The sequence below is a fragment of the Ursus americanus genome, chromosome 1 (genome assembly GCF_024610735.1).
Source record: "Ursus americanus isolate L20-20 chromosome 1, mUrsAme1.1.p, whole genome shotgun sequence".
NCBI classification, from domain to species: domain Eukaryota; kingdom Metazoa; phylum Chordata; class Mammalia; order Carnivora; family Ursidae; genus Ursus; species Ursus americanus.
Window position 1 is genome coordinate 73,977,681 of NC_142127.1, and position 27,851 is coordinate 74,005,531.

Here is a 27,851-nt window from a genome sequence, read left to right on the forward strand (position 1 = left end):
TTTTATGGCTGAGTAATGTTTTATTGTGTATATGTGTATGTGGGTACATATCTGTATGTGTGTGTATATGTATACACACACACATACACACACACAAATACAAAGATGTTGACCATCTTTTCATGTATCTATTGGCCATCTATATGTCTTCTTTGGAAAAATGTCTATTTTTCCTTTGTCCGTTTTTTAATTGGATTGGTTTTTTGTTTTGTTTTGTTTTTTGGTGTTGAGTAGTATAAGTTCTTTATATATCAACCCCTTATCAGATATATCATTTGCAAATATCTTCTAGGTTGCCTTTTTGTTTTGTTAATGGTTCCTTTTGTGCACAAAAGCTTTGTCTTTGGTATAGTCCCAGTAGTTTATTTTTACCTTTGTTTCTCTTGCCTGAGGAGACACATCCATAAACATATTTTTAAGGCAGATGTTCAAGAGATTACTGCCTGTTTTCTTTTCGGAGTTTTATGGCTTCAGATCTTGCATTTAGGTTTTTAATCCACTTTGAGTTTATTTTTGTATATGGTGTAAAAAAGTGGTTCAGTTTCATTCTTTTGCATGTTGCTGTCCACTATTCCCAATACCATTTGTTGAAGAGGCTGTCTTTCCCCCCATTGTGTATTCTTGTCTCCTTTGTCATAGATTAATTGACCATATAGGTATGGTTTATTTTTAGGCTCTCTATTCTTCCTGTTGATCTATATGTCTATTTTTGTCCCAGTACCATGCTGTAGTATATCTTGAAATCTGGAATTGTGATACTTCCAGCTTTGTTCTTCTTTCTCAAGAAGGTTGAGAAATAGCTTTGGCTATTCAAGGCCCTTTGTGGTTCCATCATAAATTTTAGGATTATTTGTTCTAGTTCTGTGAAAAATGCTATTGCTATTCTGATAGAGCTTGCATTGCATCTGTAGGTTGCTTTGGGCAGTATGGACACTCTAACAATTTTACTTCTTTGAATCCATGAACATGGCATATGTTTCTATTTATTTGTGTCGTCTTTAATTTATTTCTTCAATGTCTTATAGTTTTCAGAATATAGGTCTTTTACCTCCTTGGTTAAATTTATTTTTTGGTATTTTGTTCTTGTTGATGCAATTATAAATGGTATTGTTTTCTTAATTTCTCTTTCTACCACTTCATTATTAGTGTAGAGAAACACAACAGATATTAATTTTGTATCCTGTGACTTTACTGACCTCATTTATTAGTTCTAATAATTCTTTGGTGAAATCTTTAGGGTTTATATATATATATATATGTATATACATATATATATATATACACACATATATATACATATATACATATATGTATATACATATATACATATATACATATATATACACACATATATACATATATGTATATACATATATATACATATATATACACACATATATACATATATGTATGTACATATATATATATGTATATATATATATAGTATCATGTCATCTGTGAATAGTGATGGTTTTACTTCTTCCTTACCAATTTGGATGCCTTTTGGATGTCTGATTGCTGCAGCTAGGACTTCGCCTTGTGTGTTGAGTAAAAGTTGTGAGAGTGGACACCCTTGTCTTGTCAGAAAGTATACTCGATTTCAAGATTTCAGAGGTATTATCATTGCAAGAGTGTAATGCCAAGGTTCTAGGCTGAAATGGGGGGAAGAAAAGATAACGGAGGTAAGGAGTTTAGGAATGATTATTTTAGATAAGTTATCCCCATAAGTAGTAAAATCAACAAGAGTGGAAAGAAAGAAGATGAAACAGAAGCTAATGTCATCAACAGTGGATGATTAGAAGAACCTTAGAAAATAACATTGAGGATATAAGGAGAGATACTATATCCAGATGTCACACAGGTCAGATTAGCTAGAACTTAGAGAAAGGAAGGAGGAAAAAACTGTTTGTCAACAGTAATGGGAGAAAAGAAGACACCAACCCCACCTCCTGACCCTGATGTATGCAGAGAGTGGAAGGAAAAGCAGTCATACTTGAGAGGGCTGCAGAGGAAGCAGGCCCTCTAGGCACAGACAAGTTTCAATGAAAAAAAAAAAAAAGGAATAAAAGGGGCACCTGGGTGGTTCAGTTAGTGAAGTGTCTGCCTAAGTGTCAGTGATACCAAGGTCCTGGGATTAAGCCCCATGTCAGGCTCCCTGTTCAGCAGGGAGTCTGCTTCTCCCTTTCCCTCTGCCTCTCCTCTCACCCACCACTCATGTTCTCTCTTGCACACACTCTCTCAAATGGATAAAATCTTTAAAAAAGAAAAAAGATGAGAGAAATGATGGGAACATTTAAAAAGGAAATGCTAAGAGGCTCAATGGAAATGTTTAAGAGGAATGAGAAGAGTCAGGGATGGGTTCAGATTAGTGAACATAGTAGCTGTCTAGGAGTGGGAACCTGTTTGGCAGTGGACAGCTAGAGGGGTTGAGACTGCAGGGTGATTAAGGTAAACAAGGATCTAAGCCAGGATGAGAACAGTCCTAATGGTCTTTTAGAGCAAGGTTCAAGCCAAAGCTCAGATATTTAGCTCAACAGCATTGGGGGGACCCCACCCTCTGGCTGTTCCCCCATTGTATGATAGATTGAATAGAGAGGAAGTTCTTAAACCATAAACAATTCTCTCCCTCCAACCCAGGATAAGGTATAGAAAGGGGAATGAGGAGGGCTGATTGCTCCTTTATTTACTTAATCTGGATGGATTGCAGTGTTTCTCTTTTTAAAATGCCTGGTATAAGTGTGCACTTCCATCAAAATAATTCTAGTGTGGAATTTTTGTGTAACCAAGATACTAGCAGCCATAGCTGTGTAAATCTGAATTCTACAATTCCTTCTCCAAAAAACATAATACAGAACAATAAAAAAAAACCCAAAACTACACAAACCTCATGCCATATGTAAAACTAAAAGAGAACACCCATAATTCAAATTATCCATATATAGAAAAATAAACCAAACCTCAGCAAACTGTGTCCCTTGGTCCTACCACAAACTTGCACAGAGAAAAAGGGCAGTCTGGAAAGAATACATGGGAAAAAAGGAGAGCTGTTGATGGGCCTATAATTGGTCTAAAATAACCGTGAAAAGAGAAGTCTACTCTTGTGCTAAAATAGTGGTAAAGAATTCTGGTAGATCAGAATACTTACTATATATTAAAAATTTTTTTTAAATGCACATGATTCAAGGTCATAGTGTGTGGAAACCATTGCTTCTAGAGGTACAAAAAGTAAGAATGGAATGGAGACACATCCATTGGAGTTTGGTGAAGAGAAAAAGAAGTAAAAGGAAAGTTTAAGGTCAAGTAAGGAAAAAGATAAAGCTGTGAAAATATGCAATCGTTAGTCCATATCTCACACACACACACACACACACGCGCACACACACACCCCATTCATTAAGAAACTGTATTTCACTTCAGAACAAGGCACCCTTGAACTTAAAATCTTACAAAATGAATAGGTGAAAACAGAGTAAATATAAACAAAGCTATTATAAGAAGAAAACAGAAAAGAAGACCACTTCAGCTCTGATAAAAAGTACCCCTTAAAAAAAAAAAAAAATAGGGAAGCCTCGGTGGCTTAGTCGGTTAAGTGTCTGCCTTCAGCTCAGGTCATGATCCCAGGGTCCTGGGATCGAGTCCTACATCGGGCTCCTTGCTCAGTGGGGAGCCTGCTTCTCCCTCTGCTTGCCTCTCTCCCACCTTGTGCACTCTCTTTCTCCGACAAATAAATAAATAAAATCTTTAAAATAAATAAGTGAATAAATTAAATAACATAAGTAAAAACAACCCCAAAGCAGAAGAAAACGGCAACACAAACTCCAAAGTGAATTAAATATCCACAAAGAAGCTTTTAGGGATGTGAAAAACCACTTTGAACCCAAAATTCAATAAATAAAAAATAGAAATGGGTATAAAGGAAGAAATAAAAAGATTGAATTCAAGAAGAAAAGACCAAAATTATCACAGAAATGAAATATAAATTGCAAAGCTTTTGGAGAAAATAAAGTCCAATGAAAATGTAATAAGGGGCATTGAAAAAAGTCAGGAAAATAACCAAAATAATGAAAACAAGATACAAAATTAAAAGTACTTAGGGTCCAAAAGAAATGAAAGATGAAGAAGCAACATACAAATAATGGTATTCCCTGAAGAAAGCAAACAAAATGACCCTGGAATGAACTATAAAAGAAGATAGAAACCTATATACCAAAAGGACCCATCAGTTACATGGGAAAATTAAATCAGAATTATCAATTTCAAGAAATAGACGAATGAAACTACTGGGCTTCAAAGATAAAAATACCCAAGCCTTCAGCAAAATAAGATCAAGAAATTACAAGAATGAGAGCATTAAACTGGCACCAGGCAGCTCAAAAACAACACCCAGGAAAGGCAACAACAGAATAGCACTTTTTAAAACCTCAAGAAAAAGAAGTGTGAGTCAAGAATATTCAGTCAACTTATTTTTCAAGTATCAAAACAAGAAGAAATGAACTTTAAACAGGAAAAATTCATGAAATTTTGTGTACATGAGCCCTTCTTGAAGAATCTGTGAAAAGATGTTTTACATTCAACAAAGTGGCAAAACTTGATCAAAACGACTGATGTCAACAGATGAATGGATAAACAAGATGGAGCGCATATATGTATGTGTACACACACACACACACACACACACAATAGAATATTACTCAGCCATCAAAAACAATGAAATCTTGCCATTTGCAACAACATGGATGGAACTGGAGGGTATTATGCTAATGACTGAAATAAGTCAGTCAGAGGAAGACAAATACTATATGATTTCACTCCTATGTGGAATTTAAGAAACAAAACAGATGAACATAGGGGAAAGGAAGAAAGAATAAAATAAAGTGAAAATTGAAAGTGAGGAAAACCATAAGAGATGCTAAACTCTAAGAAACAAACTGAGGCTGGTGATGGGTATTAAGGATGGCACGTATTGCATGGTGCACTGGGTGTTACACGCAAGTAATGAATCATGGAACTTTACATAAAAAAAAAAAGTGAGCTAAGGATAGACTATTGACCAAAAGAATCTCAAAGATTGTGTTTACTTTGGTAAACACTAAGAAAAAAGTAGTAAATTCACTTTGTTCTCCCTAGTTCCCTGACAAATGTTATAAAAGAAAAAATTTTACGTAGGTACAAATGACTTACTGAGGTCATGAGGATAGTGTTTTGCCCTTAGTGATCTATTGTCAGGTATTAACTTTTTGGACAAACTACAGTGGGTTTTAAATTCTAGACTTTACTTATCCTTGTTAATTCATTTCAGCTTGTGTGCAGTTTATGAGAATGTGAGCTCATTTAATTTTGTTTTCAATTAAGATCTTTTTCATTACTGAAGAAATGCATAAACATCGTGGAAAGTTGTAGAATTCATTGACATCAAACACTATCATTGTTAATTTTTTTTATTGTGCCCACTCCATATTTTATTGTATTTCATTCTACTGTTTTTTTAGGCATTTATTATATAATTAAATAGTGTCATTCATGTAAAAAAAAAAAAGAAACAAACAGGGTTGCTGGACGGGAGGCAGGTGGGCGGAAGAGATAATTGGGTGATGGGCGTTAAGGAGGACACTTGATGTAATGAGCACTGGGTGTTATATATACAACCAACGAATCTCTAAATTCTACCTCTGAAAGAAAAGAAAAAAGACTGACAGTGATCATTTACTATATTTAATTACAGATTAAAATTACACAAAGATGAGAATAAAACTCAAAGAATAATGTGTTATAGGTTCAAACAAAGTAGAAATAATGTAAGTAAAATGGGAGACACCAGAGAGAAAAAAGAAAGAATAAGTTCAATGATTGGTTCATTGATTGTGATATAGGCAATAAAGGGGGTTAATGGATAATATTAAAATTGGCATATCAGGTAAGAAGAGATTAAACAAGAAAGAACTGAAAGAATGAAGGGCTTTATAAAAGGTATAAATCAAAAGATAATCACTAGAATAACACTACAAAGTTTTCTAAGTACAAAAAGAAATTTTAAAAATTAAAAGAGCAAAGAAAATGCATCATACACAGAAAGAAACTCAACAATTATACCAATGTTAATATTATTCTTTATATAAAATAATTTTAACAAAATGACAGTAGGACTAGGCATATGTCATATCAATCAATATGAACAGGTTTAATTTATTAAATGAAAAATATTTTTCAATTTGGTTCACAAAGAAAGCAGCTGAAAGTAAGAAACATGTCTAAATCAAAATGATTCAGAAAGTCTAAAACCAAAGGAATGGACAAAAGTTTAGTAGGTAAGTGGAAACAACAAGAAAGCAGATGTTGTGATCCTGATATCAAAGTAGAATTTTAAGTCAAAATGCATTAAATGAGACAAAGAAGGACATGTTTTAATGTTACAATTCACAATGATATATAACAGTTATGATTTCTATTCACGAAACAACTCAGCAACACATGTATAATGCAAAAATCTCAGGACATGCAAAGAAACATTGTAGAAAAACACTAATAGTAGGAAACTTAAATATACTACTTTCAATATAGATGAAGTAAATAAAAAATAAGAAAGGAAAATAGATATGTAAAAAGCAAAATCAATAAGGTAGATCTTAGAGATATATTTACTATACACCCTGAAAACAGAGAATATAATAGTAACAAAGAAGATAAAATATTTCAGACCGAAGTTATCAGGAAATGTGCAAACCTTAAAAAAGAAAAACTTTAAAGTACCCCTGAAAGATAGAAAAATGGACTTGGACAAATGGAAAGACATTCCACAATGTTATAAAGATACTGGTTTTCTCTAAGTTAATTTATAAATTTGATAAGTACCAACAGAAATACTGACAAGATTTTTATGGAGCTAGACAAGTTGATATTAAAATTCACTTGGAAAATAAACATGCAAAACTAGCCAGGAGAATGCTGAAAAAGAAAAGTTTATGAGAAGAGACTGGCCCTACCACTCATTAAAATGTACTGTAAGGGGCGCCTGGGTGGCACAGCGGTTAAGCGCCTGCCTTCGGCTCAGGGCGTGATCCCCGCGTTATGGGATCGAGCCCCACATCAGGCTCCTCCGCTGTGAGCCTGCTTCTTCCTCTCCCACTTCCCCTGCTTGTGTTCCCTCTCTCGCTGGCTGTCTCTATCTCTGTCAAATAATAAAATTAAAAAATCTTTAAAAAAATAAAATAAAATAAAATAAAATGTACTGTAAGTCTGGCTTTTATCATTCATGGTGCTGGTGCATAAACTGACAAATAGACAAGTGGAATAAAATAGAAATTTACAGAAATAGATCCAAATACATATGGCAATTTAGTATGTGATAACCATAGTATCTCAAATTATTTGGGAAAAGGTGGCCATTTTAACAAATATTTTAACAAATATAAAAGGCAGATGTTTTAACCAGTGGGAGAAAGGTTTGCTGGTTTGCTATTTGGAGAAAGATAAAATTAAAACCGAGCGTCTCACTGTAATGGAGAATAAATTCCAACAGGACCAGGGATATAAATGTCAAGGATGAAATCATATAAGTACTAGAAGAAACCATGTATGATTTTCTCTATAACCTGGATGTAAGAAAAGACTTTCTAACTATGACTCAAAATTCAGACATAGTAAAAAATAAAATTGATAAATTTGACTATGCTTAAACATTTTTTGAACAAAAAACAAAGAGAAATTCCTGTGAGAGAATTTACACACACACACCTTTTTCACTTATTTCTCAAAAATATGAAAATACATTCAAACTCACTCATACATGAAATGCATATTCGATCTACCCTAATATGAATGTTCTATACACAAAGTTAGTGATTGTAGTATTGTAACTGCAAAATATCAGAAAAAACTAAATTCTCATACACAGGAGAGTGTATGGATAAACTATGGTACATCCATATAATGGAGTACTATGAAGGTATGGAAAAGCATGAGGTCATTTTCTATGAACTAATATAGAGTGATTTACAGGGTATTTTGTTAAGTGAAAAAAGACAAAAATGCAAGAATTTTTACAGTATGTCACTTTTTGCATAAGAAAGAATGGGGAATGAGAAAACCTACACATATCTAATCAGTTGTACAAATAGAAGCATACAAATCACAACAAAAAAAACTATCAAGATTAGTTACCTGGAGTTGGCTTAATAATGGCCACCACAGTTACCCAGGTGCTAATCCCAAGAACCTGTGAATGTTACTTCATATGGAAAAACTCTTTGTAGATGTCATTAAATTAAATATCTTGGGGCGCCTGGGTGGCTCAGTCGGTGAAGTGTCTGCCTTCATCTCAGGTCATGATCCCAGGGTCCTGGGATCGAGTGCTGCATCTGGCTCCCTGCTTTGCGGGGAGCCTGCTTCTCCCTCTCCCTCTGCCTGCTGCTCCCCCTGCTTGCGTTCTCTCTCTCTCTCTGTCAAATAAATAAATAAATAAAATCTTTTAAAAAAATAAATAAATATCTTGAGATGGAGAGATTATCTGGGATTTTCAGGGTGGGTCCTAAAACGTAATCACAAGTATCCTTGTAAGAGGCCTGCAGAGGGAGATTTGACTATAAGCGGGAGAGAAGGCTGTGTGATGGAAACATGGAAAACAGACTCACATGATGTGGTGGTACTGGTTTTGAAAAAGGGGGAAGGTACCCGGGATCGAAGAATGTGAAGAATGCTGCTCTGGACGCTGGAAAAGGCAAGGGAACAGATTTTCCCCATGAGCTTCCAGAGGGAGCACGCCCTTGCTGACATACTCATTTTAGCCCCAGAAGATTTTGTCTCAGACTTCTGGCCTCCAGAGCCACCAGAAGGCAGATTTCTGTTGTTTTAAACTGTTAAATGTGTGGTGATTCGTTACAGCAGCTGTAGGAAACTACTGCAGGCAGTAAGGAAGTAGGAGTGAGAAAGGAATAGAAGAAAGGAAGAGTGCTACTTCTGAATACATATATTCATAAAGTGCTGACTTCTGGAACTAGTTAATGTTCCACATACCAAAATTCATAAATGAGTATAAACATACATGCATATAAAGATAGGGAACAAACTAAAACCATATACAAATGGACATAAGTAAACTTAACCATAATTCAAATGAATAATGTAGTCCGTCACCCTGAATAGACGGGAGAAAATTAATGAATCCGAGTAACTTTAGATCACAATATTTGACCACATTGCCTTAAGCAAAAGATTAAAACAATAACAGTAAACAAATATTCAACCCTAGTGAGTCAAGTTTTCACAGTTACGGGTTAGCAATTCTGAAATTTCTCCCTCCTTCTACCCGGGCCCTTAATATTTACATCTGAACTGAACTATTCACTAGAAAATTAACTCATTTTTTGATGTTTTATTGCCTTTGTCCTGCCTTTCTCTTAATATAAAAGGCCCCTTTCCATACAATGCAGCTCTCATCTGGAAAACCCCTAAAGGTCCTTTACAGCCCCTGTACTGGTTTTTCTGAGGCTACTGCAACAGATTCCCACAAAGTGGGTGGCTTAGAACCACAGTATGCTCTGAAAATTCTGGTGGCTGGAAACCTGAAATCAAGGTATCAGCATGGCTGCACTCCCCTGAAGGCTCTTGGGGGAATCTGATCCTTGCCTCTTCCAGCTCCTGGTGACCGGTTGATGTTCCTGCGTGTATGACTGCATCTGTCTCCGCTCCATCCTTCTCTTGTGCATCAAATTTCTCTCTGCCTCTCTCTTAAGAACACTTGTGATGTCCTATAGAGCCCACTTGGATAATCTAGGATAATTTCCTCAGCTTAAGATCCTTAGCATAATTAAATCTTCAAAGACTTTTTCAGGGGCGCCTGGGTGGCTCAGTCGTTAAGCATCTGCCTTCGGTTCAGGGCATGATCCCCGAGTCCTGGGATCGAGCCCTCCATCGGGCTCCCTGCTCCGCTGGGAGCCTGCTTCTTCCTCTCCCACTCCCCCTGCTTGTGTTCCCTCTCTCGCTGGCTGTCTCTCTCTCTGTCAAATAAATAAATAAAATTAAAAAAAAAAGACTTTTTCAAAATAAGGTAATATCCATGGTTTTGCCCTATAAAGTAATTTTCACAAGTTCCAGGGATTACAAAGTCAATCTCTCTTTTCAGCCTCCCGCAACCCCCTGGGTCACATGAACTGTCCTCTGTTGGCCCCTGGATCTACAACTAAACAGGAATCACTCTCCCCTCTGCTACTATTGTGGCAATGAATGGGAACCACCTCGTATTGCTACAATGACGTGTCAGATGTACTGGTCTCTGAAATTCTTTGACAGCACCAACTTTCCATCAGTATAACCTCATAACAGTAAACCTGTTAGCTGTTTATCCTTTTTTCTAAATAATTTCTATCACTCTCTATATAGTTCATTACTTACAAAAAATGGCAAATATGATTTTAAGAAAACCACCTATGTCATCTATCTTAATAAAATTAAGATGATGGAGAAGATACATGATATTTTATGAGTTTAAAAAATTACTAGTTATCCCCTTACTGAGAGAAGTACTTCATGTTTGCTTTAAGGGTGAACATAGCAAAGTTTTCTACAACCAGCTCTTATGATAAGGATTTAGCTACGTACTGGTACCACCTTGGCTGAATAAAATTTGATTTGGTGAACATATTTGTTTGGGCTTATTTATATTCACTGTCGAGATTTTTACATTGGGAGGAATCTGCAATTGTATTTCTCTTTTCCCTCTTAAATTCTGTGGTGTTTTAGTCAGTTTGAAACCCGTGCGTTTTATTTTTCTTTCTATGACTAACTGTATCCTAAGAGGCCCTTCCTTTGTGTAGTGGTTGATATAACAGCTGAGAGTCTTAGGCACAAACTAATTCTTTCCTTTCATTCTGTTAGAAAAACTACTTATAGGAGAAGTACCAAAATGTTTTAAATGTAGAGATGGCTTTTTCAAAAGGAAGCGAATGTTTTAAATAAAATGATAGTTCATAGTCCTACACTGGTATGAATTCGAAAGCTTGCAGAGCGCTTCTGTAAGCAAACTCATCTATGTCTACAACATCTGGTATTTCACCTCTTCTTCCTGCCTCAGAGCAGGAGGTGACCCTTCAGCCCATGGCTTAGCCCTTGTTCCAACCTCTGGGTCCACAGAAATCTGCGCCACCCCTCGCCACCTCTTGCCCATGTCATTCACTCTCCCTGTCCACCAGCTCCTCCCTCCACCCTGGATTCCCCTGCTGCTTTTGTCAGTTCTCTTTTTATCCATAAAGAATTGTCTGCCCACAGCGCTGCATCATCTCTGCTGGGAAATGAATGACTTCCTGACTGTTCACCCCCAGGGCTGTTCTCGCTCCCGTCTTCTGCGGGGTAAGACAAGGCTGCCTGGCCCCTCTGAAATGAGTTCTTCCCTTGGCCTCCAGGAAGCTTTTGTCTCCTCCTACCCCTCACTGCCTCCCTGGCTGTCCTTTCATCTTTCTCCATGTTGATGTTTTCTACCCTCTTTGTGCTTCTATGCACCCTCCCCCTGGAACTTAATCAACCGCTGTGATTTCTATTACCCTTCGCTGCTGACTCCCAAATCCAGATATCTCTTTTGAGTTCCATGTTTTATATCTATGTGCCTGCTGGACATTTCTACCTAGATATCCCAAGGGGACTTCAAACAGAATTCATTACTATCCACAACCACCATTCCTTTGCATTTGCAGTGAGGAGTAGGAGGAAGAATGGGTGTGTTGAGGAAGGGTGTGGAGAAGGTCTCTTGGGACCCTCTCCAGCAGCCAGGGGAATGTCCATGTGGAGAGAACCCTGGACATGTGGGCTTCAGGGCCCTGCACTGTTGGGTGGGTATGTTACTGTTAGTCTGTTAGTAAAGCTACTGAGCACGACGGGCTGACTTTTCAAGCCCTCCCCAAGCCTCCAGTTTGTATGGTGTGGATTTCATCACAGGAAATCTTGAGTAAAGAAATGTTTGAACCTTTTTGGAAAAACCTGTGGAGGCACAGGATAGAGATTGGGAAGTAGACCCAACCCCTGTCTCTCAGGATAGTCCAGTCCCTAGACTAGGGGAGCGGCAGTGAAAGAGCCCCAGTGAGAACCACTGAAGGTCATCTAGCCAGACAGACCGTTAGACAAGACCCCCGGTTATTTTACCCTCCCCCAGAGAAGCCTCCCCACCACACACACATACACCTAGGTCAGAGATAAGAATGCTTAGCGCCCCTGTTACATATTCCCTGCCCCTGCCAAAACCAGAGAAACAGTGTTGAATCATCTTAAATCTCTACTTATCATAATGTATGGGAATGGATTGTTCGCTTGTCTGCCTTATCCCTTAAGGAAAGAGGATTTGCCTCATCCATCTTCACCTCTAGCATAATGCCAGGTGCCAAAGGGACTTAAAAATAAGTTAATTGAAGAAAAAGAGGAGGCTGGTAAGCAGGTAAGATGGGTAAGTTTACATGATGAATGCCAAGCCTTGAAACTAAAGTGGCAGATGACCAGCCACTTCTGCCACTGCCTCCGTTCAAATTCCGTATGTACCGCATACTAAACTGTGCAGAAGTTACTTAAAATTTTTTGTGTGTCTCCGTTTCCTCAACTATAAAAAGGAAACAATCGTACCTGCCACATAGGATCATTGTGAGAATTGAAAAGGCATCTAAAGGGCTTGACACAGTGGCTAGGACATGAAAAACCTTGATAAATGTTATCTGCTGCTGTTAGGATTATTACCTATCCCTAGCCCAGCACAGCAGGAAGTCTTTTCAGTGAAGAAATAGAAATAATTACTGTGGGGCTCCTGGTGGCTCTGTCATTAAGCGCCTGCCTTCAGCTCAGGTCATGATGGGATCGACCTCCGCATCGGGCTCCCCGCATGGGGGGGGCTGTTTCTCCCTCTCCCACTCCCCCTGCTTGTGTTCCCTCTCTCACTGTCTCTGTCTGTCAAATCAAACAAAATCTTAGAAGAAAGAAAGAAAGAAAGAAAGAAAGAAAGAAAGAAAGAAAGAAAGAAAGAAAGAAAGAAAGAAAGAAAGAAAGAAAGAAAGAAAGAAAGAAAGAAAGAAAGAAAGGAAAGAAAGATTGTAACATAGTAGCATAAAATACTGAAATGAACCTTTGTCATTCTTTTGGCCGCCCAGCTCAAAAGCCCTTCCTGAGACTAGATGGGAGGCAGAGTTGGCCTCTAAGAAACTAAAAAAGCCAGACCTAGACTTATGTTCAGGACTCTTTTCCAGGTAGAGTTTGTAGCCTCTGATCCGGGCTTGACCAGTCAGACACACCCAACTCAGGCCTAGCAGCCGGAGCTAGTGGTGCCAGGTAGAAGGGATGGGCAATTTGTAGCATCGTCATGCCCACTTGTTCCAGAGGTGGCAACAGCGGAGGTCGCGGTGGTGGCAGGCAGGGCCGCTGATGGCTGTGTAAGATCAGCAGTATCCTTGACGACTGTGCTGGTACCATGACTGTGGCTGGGTCTTTGTTGCCAAGTCCCTCTTGTTCCTGTTTTCAAGCCCACATCTCTATCCTCTCCAGAAGTGCTTTAACCCACCCAATGCCCTTTTCTGCTTCTGCCAGCCTGGGTTAGTTTTTCTTGGTGTAATTCAAACTGCCAGATTGATACAGATGATCAGATCAGATGGTTTAATAAAATGTAAGTACACTATTTCTATTTTGTTTATTGGTTTATTGATTTGCAGTGTGTCTTCTACTTGATTCCTGTTCAGGGACTATTTTTCTTAGATGATTTTCTAGTGTGGGGGTGAGGGGCAGGACAATCAAATTTTAATTGGCTGGAATATACCCTTAGGGGGAGAAAATCAGGCAACTAATGAATGTAGGAATAAAGGAAAATGGAGGGAGAGGAGCAAAATCAGTGCCTTGTGCAGGAGAGTTATCATAACAGAACTGAGAGCTTATTTAATTTAACTGGTTTACCTTACAGATAAGGAGCCTGAAACAAAGAACACACAGCTAATGCATGTTCAAGATAAAATGAACTGTACCTTCACCCTCCTAGTTCAGGGCTCCTGCCTCTATCCATTCTACCAAGAGGCAAATGACCTAAAAGCAAGCTCAGATCAGGTTAAATTCAGTTCAATTAATTATACCTTTTAAGCTTATGGTTGCGTATGAAAATAATTTACCTTTTTCAAGAGCTTTTTATAATTTGCAAAGCATTGATTCATTAAATTCTCCCAACTGCTCTGAATAAGATAATCGTCACTTTTTTAAAAAGACGTGTTGGTATTTATGTCTTGAAAAGGTTTGTAACATTTCTTTTACTTCTGACTGCTCTCCCTTTGATTCATTAAATTCTCCCAACTGCTCTGAATAAGATAATCGTCACTTTTTAAAAAAAGAGGTGTTGGTATTTATGTCTTTAAAAGGTTTGTAACATTTCTTTTACCTCTGACTGCTCTCCCTTTTCTATTTGTTTTGGTTTTGAAGTTGTAGCTACAAAATAAGTCAAGAGGAAAGCAATCTTAGTATATTTGAACAAAATGGTCTGCTGATTGGAACCATCATAAAAATATATCGGATGTTGTTATTAACCTCCATATTACAAATGAAGAAACAGAAGCTCAAAGAGATTATGCGACTTGGCCAAGGTTAAATAATCGCTAAATGGCAGAGCCATGACATGGTTCATTTAAAAAACATATAACATATATTGAGCATTTAATGTGTCAGGCTGGGTAAACAAGATATAGTGCTAGTTAATCCCTAGATAAACTGGAAATTTCTATAGCCAGTATATTACATTCTAAACCACTTTTATGGAAGATTTTTACTGAACCATAAACTGTAATTTTAGCAGCTGGCCAATCAATAAATACTCTTCTACTTACACAAGATTCATGTAGCCCAACTCTTTGGTCACTGATTTTGAAATATATTAGACTAAAAAAATCTAACTCAGAATCATACACTACATAATTTTTCTGGATTCTCTCAAGTAAAATGGAAATTTGTGATTCTCAAATGTCCCCAAATGAGCAAAACATTGACATGAGTATGAAGTTGACTGCATCACTATATAAGCAATTATTAAAATCTAGATGTAATAAGCTATTTTCAGTTTGTTTTTTCAGTCTAATGTCATACAAAGAGGAAATTCTATTCTCAGTATAGTTTTTCCAAGTTTTTCCATAGATTATGAAAGTCACTTGTAAGAGGAAACCTAAGCTAACTGACTTGGAACATAAAGAGAATAATATATTTTTTAATGTAGTTGTGTATAACGGAAAATATCGTTCTTGTACATTTAACTGAACCAAACCATTTGTATAAGACCTAAATGAGATCCAGGGTTTTCAAAGAAATTTCATTGCCCCTTCCTTGAGCAAGTTGAAAGAAAAATGGGGTGTGCTTTTAAGTGAAAACTAAATAAAGATCTTGCAAAGATGGCTGTCCAGCCGTTTAGAAATCTAATAAAGGTATTTTTGTTAAAGGAATATTACCTTTTGGGTCAAGGCATCAGAAAGCAGTACAACGCCGCCCGCTCCAGGCCCGGGCAGCCAATTTTTCTTTCCCGGAAGGGCCCCAGGCTTGCCTGGCCACGCCCACTCTGTCCCTCAGCTCGAGGTCCCGCCCCTTCCACCTCCCACTTCCTGGTAACCGCGCTCCTTTGCGCGGCCTCCTCGGAATCTGATTGGCTGATGTGTCAACCGCCAACGGCTGCGGAGTTTAAACCCAAGCCCTAGCCTCCGGCGTCGAGCTCCAGAAGCTGGGTGGTCGACTCCCCCACGCTGAAAGAGCGGTAAGTGAGGGGCTTTTGGAGTGGCCGCCCGCTGTCTGAGGAGATCCGTGCCTTTCCCGGCCGAATCTCCCGGCGCTACCCTCCAGAGACCTCTCCAGCGAGCCCGGGGCGGCTCGAGGTCCCGCCCACCCTCCGCCCTCGGGTATGTCGTACTGCGGCCCTTGTACCAGCTCCGAGGGGCTCCTTGGGGGAACCCGTGGTTTGGATTTAACTGGTTGCCTCTCGTGCTTTCGATTTTGCGCCCGGCTGGGGGGGGGGGCGGGGGGGGGCGAGCGACCAGTTAGATCACCTCTTTGAAAGAAGAGATTACTGTTTTTGTGAGTGCACTACTCCCTGAATTTTAAGAACATTTTCTACCTCATTGTGAGCCCTTCATAAATATCTGCTGGACGAACGTTAGAGACTGCTTACCCACGTTCTTGAAGGAGCCCTCTCCTTTGGAGGTGTCGTTTAGAAGGAAGGCTGGCTGAGGACGAAGGGGTATGGAAGACTGGGAAAAACTTAGAACTTAAACTGGGTCTTGATGTGCAGGTAGGATTTCGGTAGGGAATAGGGACGATGATTTTTCTAGATGACGGATCCAATTCAGGAGAACCGGTTTTGGAACTTAGTGTTTCTGATTTAGAGTTAGTTGGGATGATGGCCAGACAAGAGCTACAGAATAAATAATAAATAACTCTTATTAGTGAGTGCTGACTATGTGCCAAGTCTTGTACTAGGCACTGTAAATACATTGGTTCAGTTAGTCACTACAATGAGATGCCCCTACTTTCTCGAACTTTGTAAGTCTAAAAGTTGAGACTTAGAGATGTTAAAATAACATAGCTATGAAATGTTGGACCTGGGATTCCTAACAATCCCAACCGCTGTTATGATACTTCATTCTCTATATCGCAAGTCACCCGTGAATGGTACTCCAGTGGCCTGGCTTAGGTTCCTAAAGTGTTACTTTGTGAGGTGGTTAATGTGGAGGGTGACAGGGCAGTGTTAAAAGGAAGATTGATTTCTGGCTTGAGCATTTGGGTGATTACTAGTGCCATTTATTAAGTTAGGGAAGTAAGAACCAACTTACTGGGGAGGACAAATTCAGCAGTGGTTCCCTAATTAGCAAAATGAGATTTGATCTTTCTGACTGGATTTTTTTGGGAGATGGACAAGATTTCTATGTTAGTATCCCTTCAGAGATGTGAGATGCAACCATTTGTCTGGCATTTCTTTATGTGCCTATGTTCTGTCTATGGAATAGGTGGTGATCTTTGATTTTACTTTTTTTTCTTTTTGGCAAAACTTTTAGAAGAAACATTGAGCCTTAGTGTTGTAAGGTTCCTGGTTAAACTTCTTCCTCATTGCAGAAAATTCCTCTAAAACCATCTTCTCGTTATTTGCTTGACATCTCCCAACATCTACTCAACATTTGCAAAGGAGACTCATTCCAATATTGGTCAGTTTTTAGTATTTGAGACTTCTTTCATTTGTCCACAGTTGTTTTCTTCAACAAATGTTTATCCAGTAGCTACTATGTGCCAGGCAGTCTTGGCTAAGGGTCCAGCAGCAAACAAACTTGACAAAAATCCATGCCCTCGTGAAACACATTTTAGTAGGAGAAAACAAACAATTAAATAAGGAAATTATGTGATCTTATATTAGACACTGGTAAATCAATGGCAAAAAATATAATAAGTGAAATGGGGTCAGGTGTGCAATTTTAAATAGTTTGGTCTGGAAAGGCTAAGAAAGTGATACCTGAATAAAGGCTTGAAGACAGTGAGTAAACCCTGTGATTACTTGGAGAAGAGTTGATACAAAGGAAAAAAAATATAAAGGTTCTGCAGTGGGCATATGCTAAGGTAGCTAGTGTGGCTGGAGCTTAATGAGCACAGGAAGAGTGGTGAAGAGGTCAGAGAGGTACTGGATGAGGAATTGGGGAAGGGGAGAAGTGCCAAACTGTGTAGTACCTTATAGGCCATTGCAAGGATTATGACTCTACTCCAGTGAGATGGAAAGCCACTGGAGAGTTTTTAACAGGAGTGACATGAATTTACTTAAGTTTTAAAGGGATCATTTTGGTTACTAGGTTGAGAATTGATAGTAGCAAAGAAGGTGGAAACAGGGACAACTTTTAGGTAGTTATAGCAATAATGTACATGGGAGAGAATGGCAACTTGGATCAGAGTGACAGTGGTCGGTGGCCCATGTGGACATGTTGTAAAAGCCAGGCCAGCATACTAATGGTAGAGTGGATGTGGGATGTAACAGAAAGATGTTTCTGAGCTGAGCAAGTAGAAGGATGGAGTTGCTGTTAAATGAGATGGAGAGGACAGAGTGGAGCAGGTTTGGGTGGGGTGAGTTTAGGACATGTTAAGTTTGAGGTACATATTAGACATCCAAGTTAGAGGCAGTTGGATAAATAAGTCTGGAATTGATTTGGGATAAGTCACTGGCATTAGATTTAAAAGCCAGAGCACTAGAAGATACCCTCATGGGAGTATATGTACATAGAAAATAGATGAGACCCAAGGATTGAGATCTGGTGCACTCCAATGGTAAGAGATAAAGAGATAAAGAATAATCAGCAGAAGAGACTTAGTGGTCAGTGAGGCAGAAAAAATCCAGGAGAATGTGGTGTTTTGGAAACCCACTAAAAGTATTTCAGAGAGAATGACCTGATGTCACATACTATGATTAAAATCATAGATCAGTTGAGAACTGGATCTTGACTACTATATCTGATTTAGCAACATTGTGATTTAGTGACTTTAGTGATCGATTTCCATCTGCTAGTGGTGAGAGCAACAACTTGATTAGAGTAGATCAAGAAGGAATGGGAGGGGATGAATTGGAGACAGCAAGTATGGAGAATTCTTTAAAGGAGTTTGCTGTTTGAAAAAAAAAAAAAGGAGTTTGCTGTTAAGAGAAACAGAGATATAGGTCATGATCCCTGGGTCCTGGGATCAAGTCCTGCATCGGGCTCCCTGCTTGACGGGGAGCCTGCTTCTCCTCCCCCCACCCTTGTGCTCTCTCTCTCTCGCTTGCTCTCTCTCAAATAAATAAAATCTTTAAAAAAGAGAGAGAGAAACAGAGAAAGGGTAATAACATTCTAGCATCAAGAGATCACTGGTATCTTCTTAAATGTTCCATTTTCATGCATTTACACATGCCATTCTTACTTCCTGGAATACCCTTTCTAATCTTGATACCTGACAAGTTCTTTGTTTTTAAGACTTAGTTATTCATTCAATAAATGTTTATTGTGTTCATATTATTTGTCAGGCACTGGTCTGTGAGCTGGGAAATATGTCAGTGAATAAAACAGAAAAATCCATAGCTTTCTGGAACTTAAATTCTAGTTGATAGGAAATAAGTAAATTCTGTAGTATATTAGATAGTGATTTAAATGCTATGGAACAAATAAGGGTAAGAGTAATCAGACATGCTGAGGAAAGGAGTTACAGTTTTGAAAGGCCTCACTGAGAAGGTGACATTTGAGCGAAGACTTGGAGGAGAATGAATGAGCCATTTCTGTATCTGGAGGAAGAGCTTTCTCAGTAGAGAGAATGACCAATACAAAGGACATGGAGCTGAAGAATGGCTGCCATTTGTCAAGCAGTTAGAGCTTGCTGACCAGTGTGGCCTAGAAGGAATGGGCTAGGGGACAGAAGGAAGAGTTCAAATTGGAGAAATGGGAAGAAGAGCTGATGGTGGAGGGAGTTCTTGACCATTGAAGAACTTCAGCTTTTATTCTGAGAGAAATGGGAACCAATGGAGAGTTTTAGATTGTGTAGACTAATAAATACACTGTAATGAGGGCAGCAGTGGAAGTAGGATTAGAGGCTATTAGAAGAATTCAAGTGAGACATGTCAGCGCCTTGGTCTAGGCTGATAGTAGTGGAGGTACTAAGGAGGTCAGCTTCTAATGTACTGTGAAGGTTGACTGGGACATGAGAGATTTTTGGCCAGAGCAGCTAGGATGGAGTTTACATTAACTGAAATAGAGAAGGCTCTGAGTGAAACAGGTTTGGGCAGGTTAAGTTTGATATGCCCTGTTTAGTTATTCAAGTAGTACTACTTAGTATATGGACACTAATGAGGGCATTTGGGGGCCTAACTAGATATAATCAGGAAAGTCTCCCCATCACAAGATCTTCAACTTAATCACATCTGTAAAGACCCCTTTTCCACATAAGGTTTAGAATGACAGGGACTGGGACCCGATGTCTTTGGGAGACCATTTTTTACTATTGCAGAGCTGGAGGAGGATTAGGATGAGGGAGCTGAGGGTGACCTGAGAGCCTAGAGATTCTGTTATTGATATAAAGAGGATAGTGAGATTAGTCCTGTGGATTTATGGCAGGTAATGGGGAGAGGCTGAGTATTAGGAGGTAGGCAGGCATAGGTAACAGTGTTTCTTCTAGATCTCTGAAGCTGGAGGCAAGGAGACTTGGGGAGGGAATGGGAGTTTTGGGAGGTTGGTCTTGTCTAAGTACGTAGCTCAGCATCAACTGTGCCTTCTCAGTAAAACCTTTTCTGGTCCTTTCCTCTACCCAGGCAGAGTTAATTACTTTTATGCATTGTGTATTATATCCGTTATTCTTGTCACAGTATAATGTGATTATCTTCTTCTTTCCACTATTAGACTAGAGTCAAATAGACCCTAACTCTAATGGACAAATAGATACTTCCAAGATTTCCTGCTTACTCCTCCAAATCAGCTAGCCTCCAACCCCATAAAATTAGGTTTATCTGTTCTGTGCATTCACTAAGGTTACACTTCTTACATCGTATCAAAATAGGATCTGTACCCACTGTAGACTCTGCATTCCATGACTATGTGTTCTGTTCCCAATGCCTAACCTAGCTCCTGAGGCATAGATATAGTAAGACAGGTTTGAATAAAAAAGTCATTTACCTTTTTTGGATACTACTTTAAACAACTTTTGACTATACACGTACTTTCAGATTTATGCAAAGGGTTTTGCAAATACTTACATACAAACAAATTATATCACCTAAGTCATGATTGTTACCTTTTAGAATGTATTTATGAGTTATCCTTTTTTCTTTTATTAATCAGTACTCTGATTTCTTTCTTTTTTGTTTTTGTTTCAGTGATGGAGCACACAGTGATGGACACTGGCTCACTTTTTACTTCAGGAATTAAGAGACATGTGAAAGACAAAAGAATTTCAAGGACTGGGAAGCTGAATGTTTCTCTTGCTTCAAAAATCAAAACAAAAATACTAAGTAAGTGCCATTAGTTTTAAAGTATGCTCACATTTTTACTTTCCCTTGGAGAATTGATATAGTATTTGGTACTTTATTTTATCAAGTATAGAAATGACTAAAATGACTATTTTTGTTAACAGATACATTTTGTCCATTCAATCCTTCCTGTATCCTGCAACTCCTATTACTTGAGTGGTTATGATGATTTACCCTCAGTGGTGACAGCAGAATTTTCAGGAGTAAGGCTAGGGTAGCGTAAGGCAGCTACCTCCTACACAGCAAAGAAAATACCAATGTGACATTTCCAGAAAAGAGCTAAAAAAAAGTGACAGATTGTTCTAGCATGCTGTAGCAATAGGATGATGGGTGATCTAGATGTGGTTGACCCAAATAAGAGTGTTGTAGTGGGTGATTTTCTATAGCTAAAGCTTACTGAGCATTTTGGAGATAGGGTCGCATGGATTCTGGAACTAAGATTTTATAAGGGGGAAAAAAAGTGGGAAAAACTACCAAGATAAATTCTCATCACTTCTGAAAATTATCTCAGTGGTTTGTATCCATCTTAGCAGGAGTAGGAGAGGTTTCCTGCTGATATAGCCCCTGTGAAGAGTAATTGTGCATGCCCTGTGAAATAGCTGAACTTTCTGAGTATCTTTAAATCTTAATGTTGCTCCTACCCAGGTGTCTAGGGTCATGTGGTATGTTAGACCCCCTCGTACAGTGGCTATTTCCTGCCCTGTTTGGCAGGACGATTGTACACCTGTTATGAAGGAACATATTGTGTTTGAGGAGTGCAACAGGAAAATATTATCATCCTTTAACTCTGGAGTGCAAAACCAGTTCTAGTCTGTTTTCATTTACTGTGTCAAAGGTGGCTGTCTGAAACTACTTTCTCTATGCCAAAGATAAGGTACTTTTTTGGACCCTGTTTTTTAGATGCCCAAACATTCCCTGAATATTTAAAAAATATTATTACTTTTATAAACGTATTTTATAGATACTATATTTCTATTCAGTGGGCTATGTTATTGAATAGTGGCATTTAAATAAAAATTATGAAAATATAAGTATATTTTCTGTGTATTAAGGAAACACACTGTATTTAAGGTGAGCTTTACCAAGGAATTCACAATTAAATTTCTCTGCTAAAAACACGGAAACATCTCTGATTTAAATTATATTTACATAGTGCTTGTAAAGAGAAGGGGTCAAATTTAGATTGCAGTAAATGCCTCGAAGTAAGAGTTGGTTATTTAGGGTGGAGTAGAAGATCCCACAGTGTTTAGATGATCTGTCCAACCTTACAGTAAGTATGCTCCCTTTCACTCAAGATTTTGAAAAATGGAATTTGGGAGCATTAACTGATTTGTTAATTTTAATTTTCAATTTTCTGGAGTCACAGAAACTGGCTTTAAAATTTTGACAGATTGGCTACCCTAGTACCTATGGGATATCTCCAGTTAGAGCTTTGGAATCAGCTTCTCCATTCTACCTCCTAGTCGAAGTAGGAAGGCAGGTAGGGCAACAGGTATCAAGATCGAGTTTTTGTGACTGGTCTAATTATCTGGGATACTGTGTCTATCCTAGACGTCTTTTATCCTTAACTCTGTATTCACAATAGTCTGCATTCCTCACAGCTCTTTTATTTTTCATCTTCTGTCTAGCTTTTATTTCTGCAGATCCAAACTCTGGATATATTTTTTTCAAAACTACATCTATACTGTCATTCTATTGTTTTCCAACCTTTAGTTAAAACTTACAACATTTTTTGCCTAAAATAGTTTCATTAAGGATATGAAAACTTATGAAGATGTAAGTTCAATATTAACTTTTAAAATTTTTTTACAGACAATTCTTCTATTTTCAAAATTTCTTTAAAGCACAACAACAGGGCATTAGCTCAGGCTCTTAGTAGAGAGAAAGAGAATTCTCGAAGAATTGCAACCGACAAGACGCTATTGCAAAAAGAAGTGGAGAAGCTGAATTTTGAGAACACATTTCTTCGCCTAAAACTAAATAATTTGGTATGGAAACTTTATTGTGTTTGGATTCTAAATTATAGAATAATTATTATATTATTATAGAAGCTCTAAAAATGTTTTTCAAATCTCCAATCATTGTGAAAAATTATTGAAAGAGTATGTCATGTTAATGAACAAACTGTTAATGGATAATTAAATAGGTGTCTTAAGTCTACATTCTAAATGTACACTTGGGGCTCTGCAAGCTGATATAATACCTTGATCAACATTTGGTTATCATTAGCAAAGCTTGGTGCATTAATACATTTTAAGAAGATGGACATAATTCTTCCAATGAAAGTAGGGGAGTTCCCAGAGTGTTTGTACTCTCTTTTAGCCCCAGCATTCCCCTGGCTACATGCCAAATAGAATGAAGAATGTAGTCACTGCTTTCTCTTCCAACTTTCAACTCTGTCCACAGACAGGTCAGGAAGAGCCAATAGTCAGCTAGGCTGCAACTATAGATCTAACTCAAATGAGCAGAAATTAATTTATAATGGAAAAATTGATCTATTTATGAGTGTTAAATTGCTTGACAAACTATGTTCACTTGCCATGGGATGTAGTACTATTATGAGAAGATAGAGAAATGTTTCTAGGAAAATTTATAATTGAGAGCTCAAAAGCAATCAAGGTGTATGTGTGGGGGGTTTATTTGAACTATAAAATGTAGCACCTTTTTAGCTTGATATGATCTCAGTTATTTTCTAAGTCTTCTCAGCTGGTGATATCCATAAATGTATGATATAATAAACCCTGAATCTTAATTGATGTAAGAGGTCTTTATTTTACACATACAGAATAAGAAGCTTATAGAAATAGAAGCACTCATGAACAATAATTTGATAACTGCAATTGAAATGAGCACTCTTTCTGAGGTAAGTAGAGTTTATGTGTAAGTAGTGTAATTTTTTTTTTTTTTAAGATTTTTTAAATTTATTTGACAGAGAGAGAGACAGCCAGCGAGAGAGGGAGCACAAGCAGGGGGAGTGGGAGAGGAAGAAGCAGGCTCCCAGCAGAGGAGCCTGATGTGGGGCTCGATCCCAGGACTCCGGGATCATGCCCTGAGCCAAAGGCAGATGCTTAACGACTGAGCCACCCAGGCGCCCCAGTAGTGTAATTTTTTAATCATTACTAAGGATAATTGCGATTCAGTAGCATCAAGGTTAGAGATTCATATTTTAAGCTTTGTGCAAAGAAATGATGATAATATTAATTTTAACTGGCTAATAGCACATTATCATTTGGTATAATTGGTTATTGAAATTTTTGTATAAAAATTAGATTTTGGTTAGAACATAGGAATAGACAGTTCAGTGGAACATAATGGCCCCTAACCACTAAAAACATGGAAGACATTCATAAAAAGGTAGTACTTCAAATTAGGAAAGAATTTGTATTATTAAAAAAAGGGTGGGCACAATTGAAAAACTATTTGGGGGAAAAAAATAGAAGATCCTACTATATTCCATTCTCTAAAATAAATTTTAGATGGATTTAAATAAAAAAGAGGATATATAAGGTAAGAAGAAATTACAAATAAATCCATGTTAGATGAGAGAGACCTTTCTATACCTAGAAACAAAGATGAAAGATAGAAGCCATAAAGGAAGCTATTGATGGATTTTCTCAAGAAAAAATTTTTTTTAGAAGGCTAAAAATCATCAAAATTAAAGGCCGGTGGCAGACTGGGAAAATTAAACAAATAGCAGATAAAGCATTAAGATTAATAGTTGAATAGCTCTTATGATCTATCACGAGGAAAATCAAATCACTAGAAAAATCAGGAAGGGAAAAGGGCCAAATATTAGTGAAATTAACTCAATTATCTAAATAGGGAAAATAAATGCCAGGAGTTAATAACGAATGAGAAGGCAAAATATACATAATAAACTGAAGAAAGGTTAGTGAAGTCCCAATTTTATGTAAATCTCTTGATAGATTCTGGAGAAGTGCTTTAGAGGGCAGCTTTTAAATGGAGTTGCCTATATTTAGATCCCAGCTCTGTTACTCCCTGGTCCTGCGACCTTGGCCTTTAACTCTTTCAACTTTAGTGTCTTCTTCTGCATGGTGTAGATAATGGTAGTATATCCAAAAAGAATTACTGTAATCGTTAAATGTGGCAAGCAATTAATCATTAAATGTGGCAAGCGTTAAATGTGTCCTGGCAATAGGAAGAGTGCAATAAATGTTAGCTGTCATTACTTTTTTATTATTCTGTGTATATCTTCCTGTGTTTTCTAAATTTTCTGCAAATCTCTCCTTTTAAAAACTTTTAAAAGTAATTTTTAGGGCTCGTAAATACATAGTCTTTGTAGTAAAAAGGTAGGAACTCTTTCAACCTATGTGAACAACGTTTAGTTCCTTTGTCAGAAGTTTTATAAAAGCTAGCCAAAGAGTACATACTTTATCACCTAATTTAATCCACATTTGGATAAAGAAAGGATTTGCATAAATGTCCCTGTAGAATAATGTTCACAGGACGTGTAGCTTCTAGCGTTATTATAAATTTGATACCTAGTACAACCAGTGAGCAGAGATGCGCCTTATACATTTAGTACCCTCTAAGGAAAAGAGATGCCATTCACTGGGTGGGGGGTGGGTAGGAAAAATCAAGGGAGGGAGCTCTGTTTCGTGATCAGCTTGCAGGGTTGAATCAAATCGCCTTGAATAAATTACTAAGACTAGAATCAGACATAGCAGTGGGGAGTGTAGAGTTAGTACAGGAATTGGCTTGGAGAGTAAGAGAAGGAAACTAATTAATTAATTAGCAAGACCTGGGGGAACTTTGGAGAACAGTTAGCCCTAAAAACTTTGCCAAACTGTTTGTTGTGAACTATGTGATATAAAGCTCCTTCCTTCCACTAGTTCTTTAAAAAAATCTTTAGTAAAGTCAGCATTGTTCCCGGATGCTTTTTGTGTATTTCTCTTTGGAGAACTCAAAGAGAGCTGAGATCAGCATCTGGATTTAGCAGAAGAAAAAGAGAGTAAATGCAGAAGCTGGAGGGTGAAGGGACAGCATACAACCCTGGTGTCTGCTTTCTTGGACTTAATATTTAACAGACTAACTTTGCATATCAAGTTTTGAGTTTTGCAGTTCCTTTTCTTTTTAGTTGGGGGAGAGGATGTGGGGAATGTAGACATTCTAATATCAGAACAATATAGCAAAATATTGAAGGAAAACTTGTATTTGTTTCTATTCTGCTTTTAGCTACTTTGTTCTTTCTCCTTTCTGCTCCCCACACCTCATATGGGTAACTGCTTTGTTTCTTTATATTAAAACAAAAACATAAATATTTTCTTAATTTTGTTTCTTACACAAAAGGTAATATACTGTCCCTAATTGTTCTATGGCTTACTTTTTTTAATGTGACATATCTTGAAGATCTCTCCATATGATTACAAGGAATGCTTCCTCATTCTTTTTTAGTGCTGCTTAAGATAGATCTAGAATGGACTTCTATTAACTAGGCTCTGGGTTGGACACTTGGGTTCTGTGTTGCTGTTGGCTTGACATATTAGTATAGAATGCCTTTTCCTCTTGCATTATTAATTTTCCCTCCCTTCTAGATTATTCCCATCAGGATGCAAAAACGTCATCTCCTATCTCCCATCTTTTAAAAAAACAAAAATGAAACCTCTTACTCATCTCCCACCCCCAGCTACTCTCTCATTTTTTTCCTTTATAGCAAAACTCTTTGAGACAATTATTTATACTATCTCCAGTTTCTCTTGAACCCAGTTGGGATTTCACCACCACTCCACTAAAAGTGCTCTTCTGAAAATTGATCTCCACATTATGAAAACCTCTAGATATTTCTTGGTCCTTATGTTGGCCTTCATGTGACTTTTATAATACTACACTCTCCTAAGTTTCTTCCTACCTCTCTGATTGTTCTTTTTCAGTCTGTTTGCTGGTTCCTCTTTATTTTCCTGACTGCTAAATTTTGGTTACCCCAGAACTCAGTTTTTGGACTTCTCTCTTCTATCCACACTTGTTCCCTAAATGATTCATCATTCTCATGGATTTAATTATTGTTAAATACTCATGACTCCCAAATTTGTACCTGCAGCCTGCCCATCTCCTTTGAACTCCAGACAATACCTAGCCAACTACCTTTTTGGCATTCCTTTTAAATTTTACATTTGCCACCAAACCAGTTCCTTTTGGGGTCTTCCTCTCAGATAATTGCAATTTTGTTTTCCTATTTTTCCCTTACACCTCTTATTGGATCCTTTAGCAAATCCTTTTCGTGCTGCTCTAAAAATCAGTCCAGAGTTTTACCACTTCTTATAACCCTGACTTTCACTACCCATCCAAGCCACTGTTTTCTCTTACCCAAGTTCTTGGGGTGGCATCCCAGCTTGGGCTTCTTGCTTCTGCGCTTGCCTCTATATTCTCTTCCCAGCATAGCAGCCAGAGAGAGCCCATTAAAACATTAGTCTCTGCTGAAAACTCTCCAGTGGCTTCCCATGTCATCTGTTGCCCGTTATTGTCTGAAAACTGAAACTCATGTTCTTTCTCTCACCTCATTGACCATTCAACTCCTTCCACTCTTTAACATCTTCAATCCATAGACCTCCTTCCACTCCTCAAACACAGGCAAGCTGCCGCCTCAGGGCCTTTGGACTTGTTCTTCCTTCACATGGCCTACTCCCTTACTTCAAATCTTGACTCAAAAGTGACTTCAGTCAAGCCTTTCCTGGCAACCCTATATAAATCTGAATCCTTCCCCACCCCCGCCCCAACATTTCATATTCTGCTTTTCTTGCCTTAATTTTTCTTCTTATCACTTAACACTGTATGACATATCATTTTACTCATTAATTTTATTATTCATCTCACCAGAACATAAGGTTCTTGAGTATAGGAT

General features: G+C 37.9%; 1 protein-coding gene across 6 annotated transcripts in view; it reads left to right on the plus strand.

Moving 5' to 3' along the window:
* The window catches only part of SGO2 (shugoshin 2), a 65,925-nt gene that overhangs the window by 4,888 nt on the left and 33,186 nt on the right, over positions 1–27,851 (plus strand). Inside the window, exons 1-4 of one of the 6 annotated variants that reach the window (XM_045806428.2) lie at positions 13,503–13,624; positions 20,840–20,974; positions 22,805–22,980; positions 23,778–23,855. In XM_045806428.2, the coding sequence (XP_045662384.1) occupies positions 13,597–13,624; positions 20,840–20,974; positions 22,805–22,980; positions 23,778–23,855 (417 nt within the window). In that variant the 5' untranslated portion in view covers positions 13,503–13,596. Of the gene's footprint in view, positions 1–13,502; positions 13,625–15,595; positions 15,734–15,754; positions 15,876–20,838; positions 20,975–22,804; positions 22,981–23,777; positions 23,856–27,851 lie in introns of those variants that run through there. The other 5 variants (XR_006781199.2, XM_045806424.2, XM_045806426.2 and 2 more) reach the window with 5 other exon arrangements.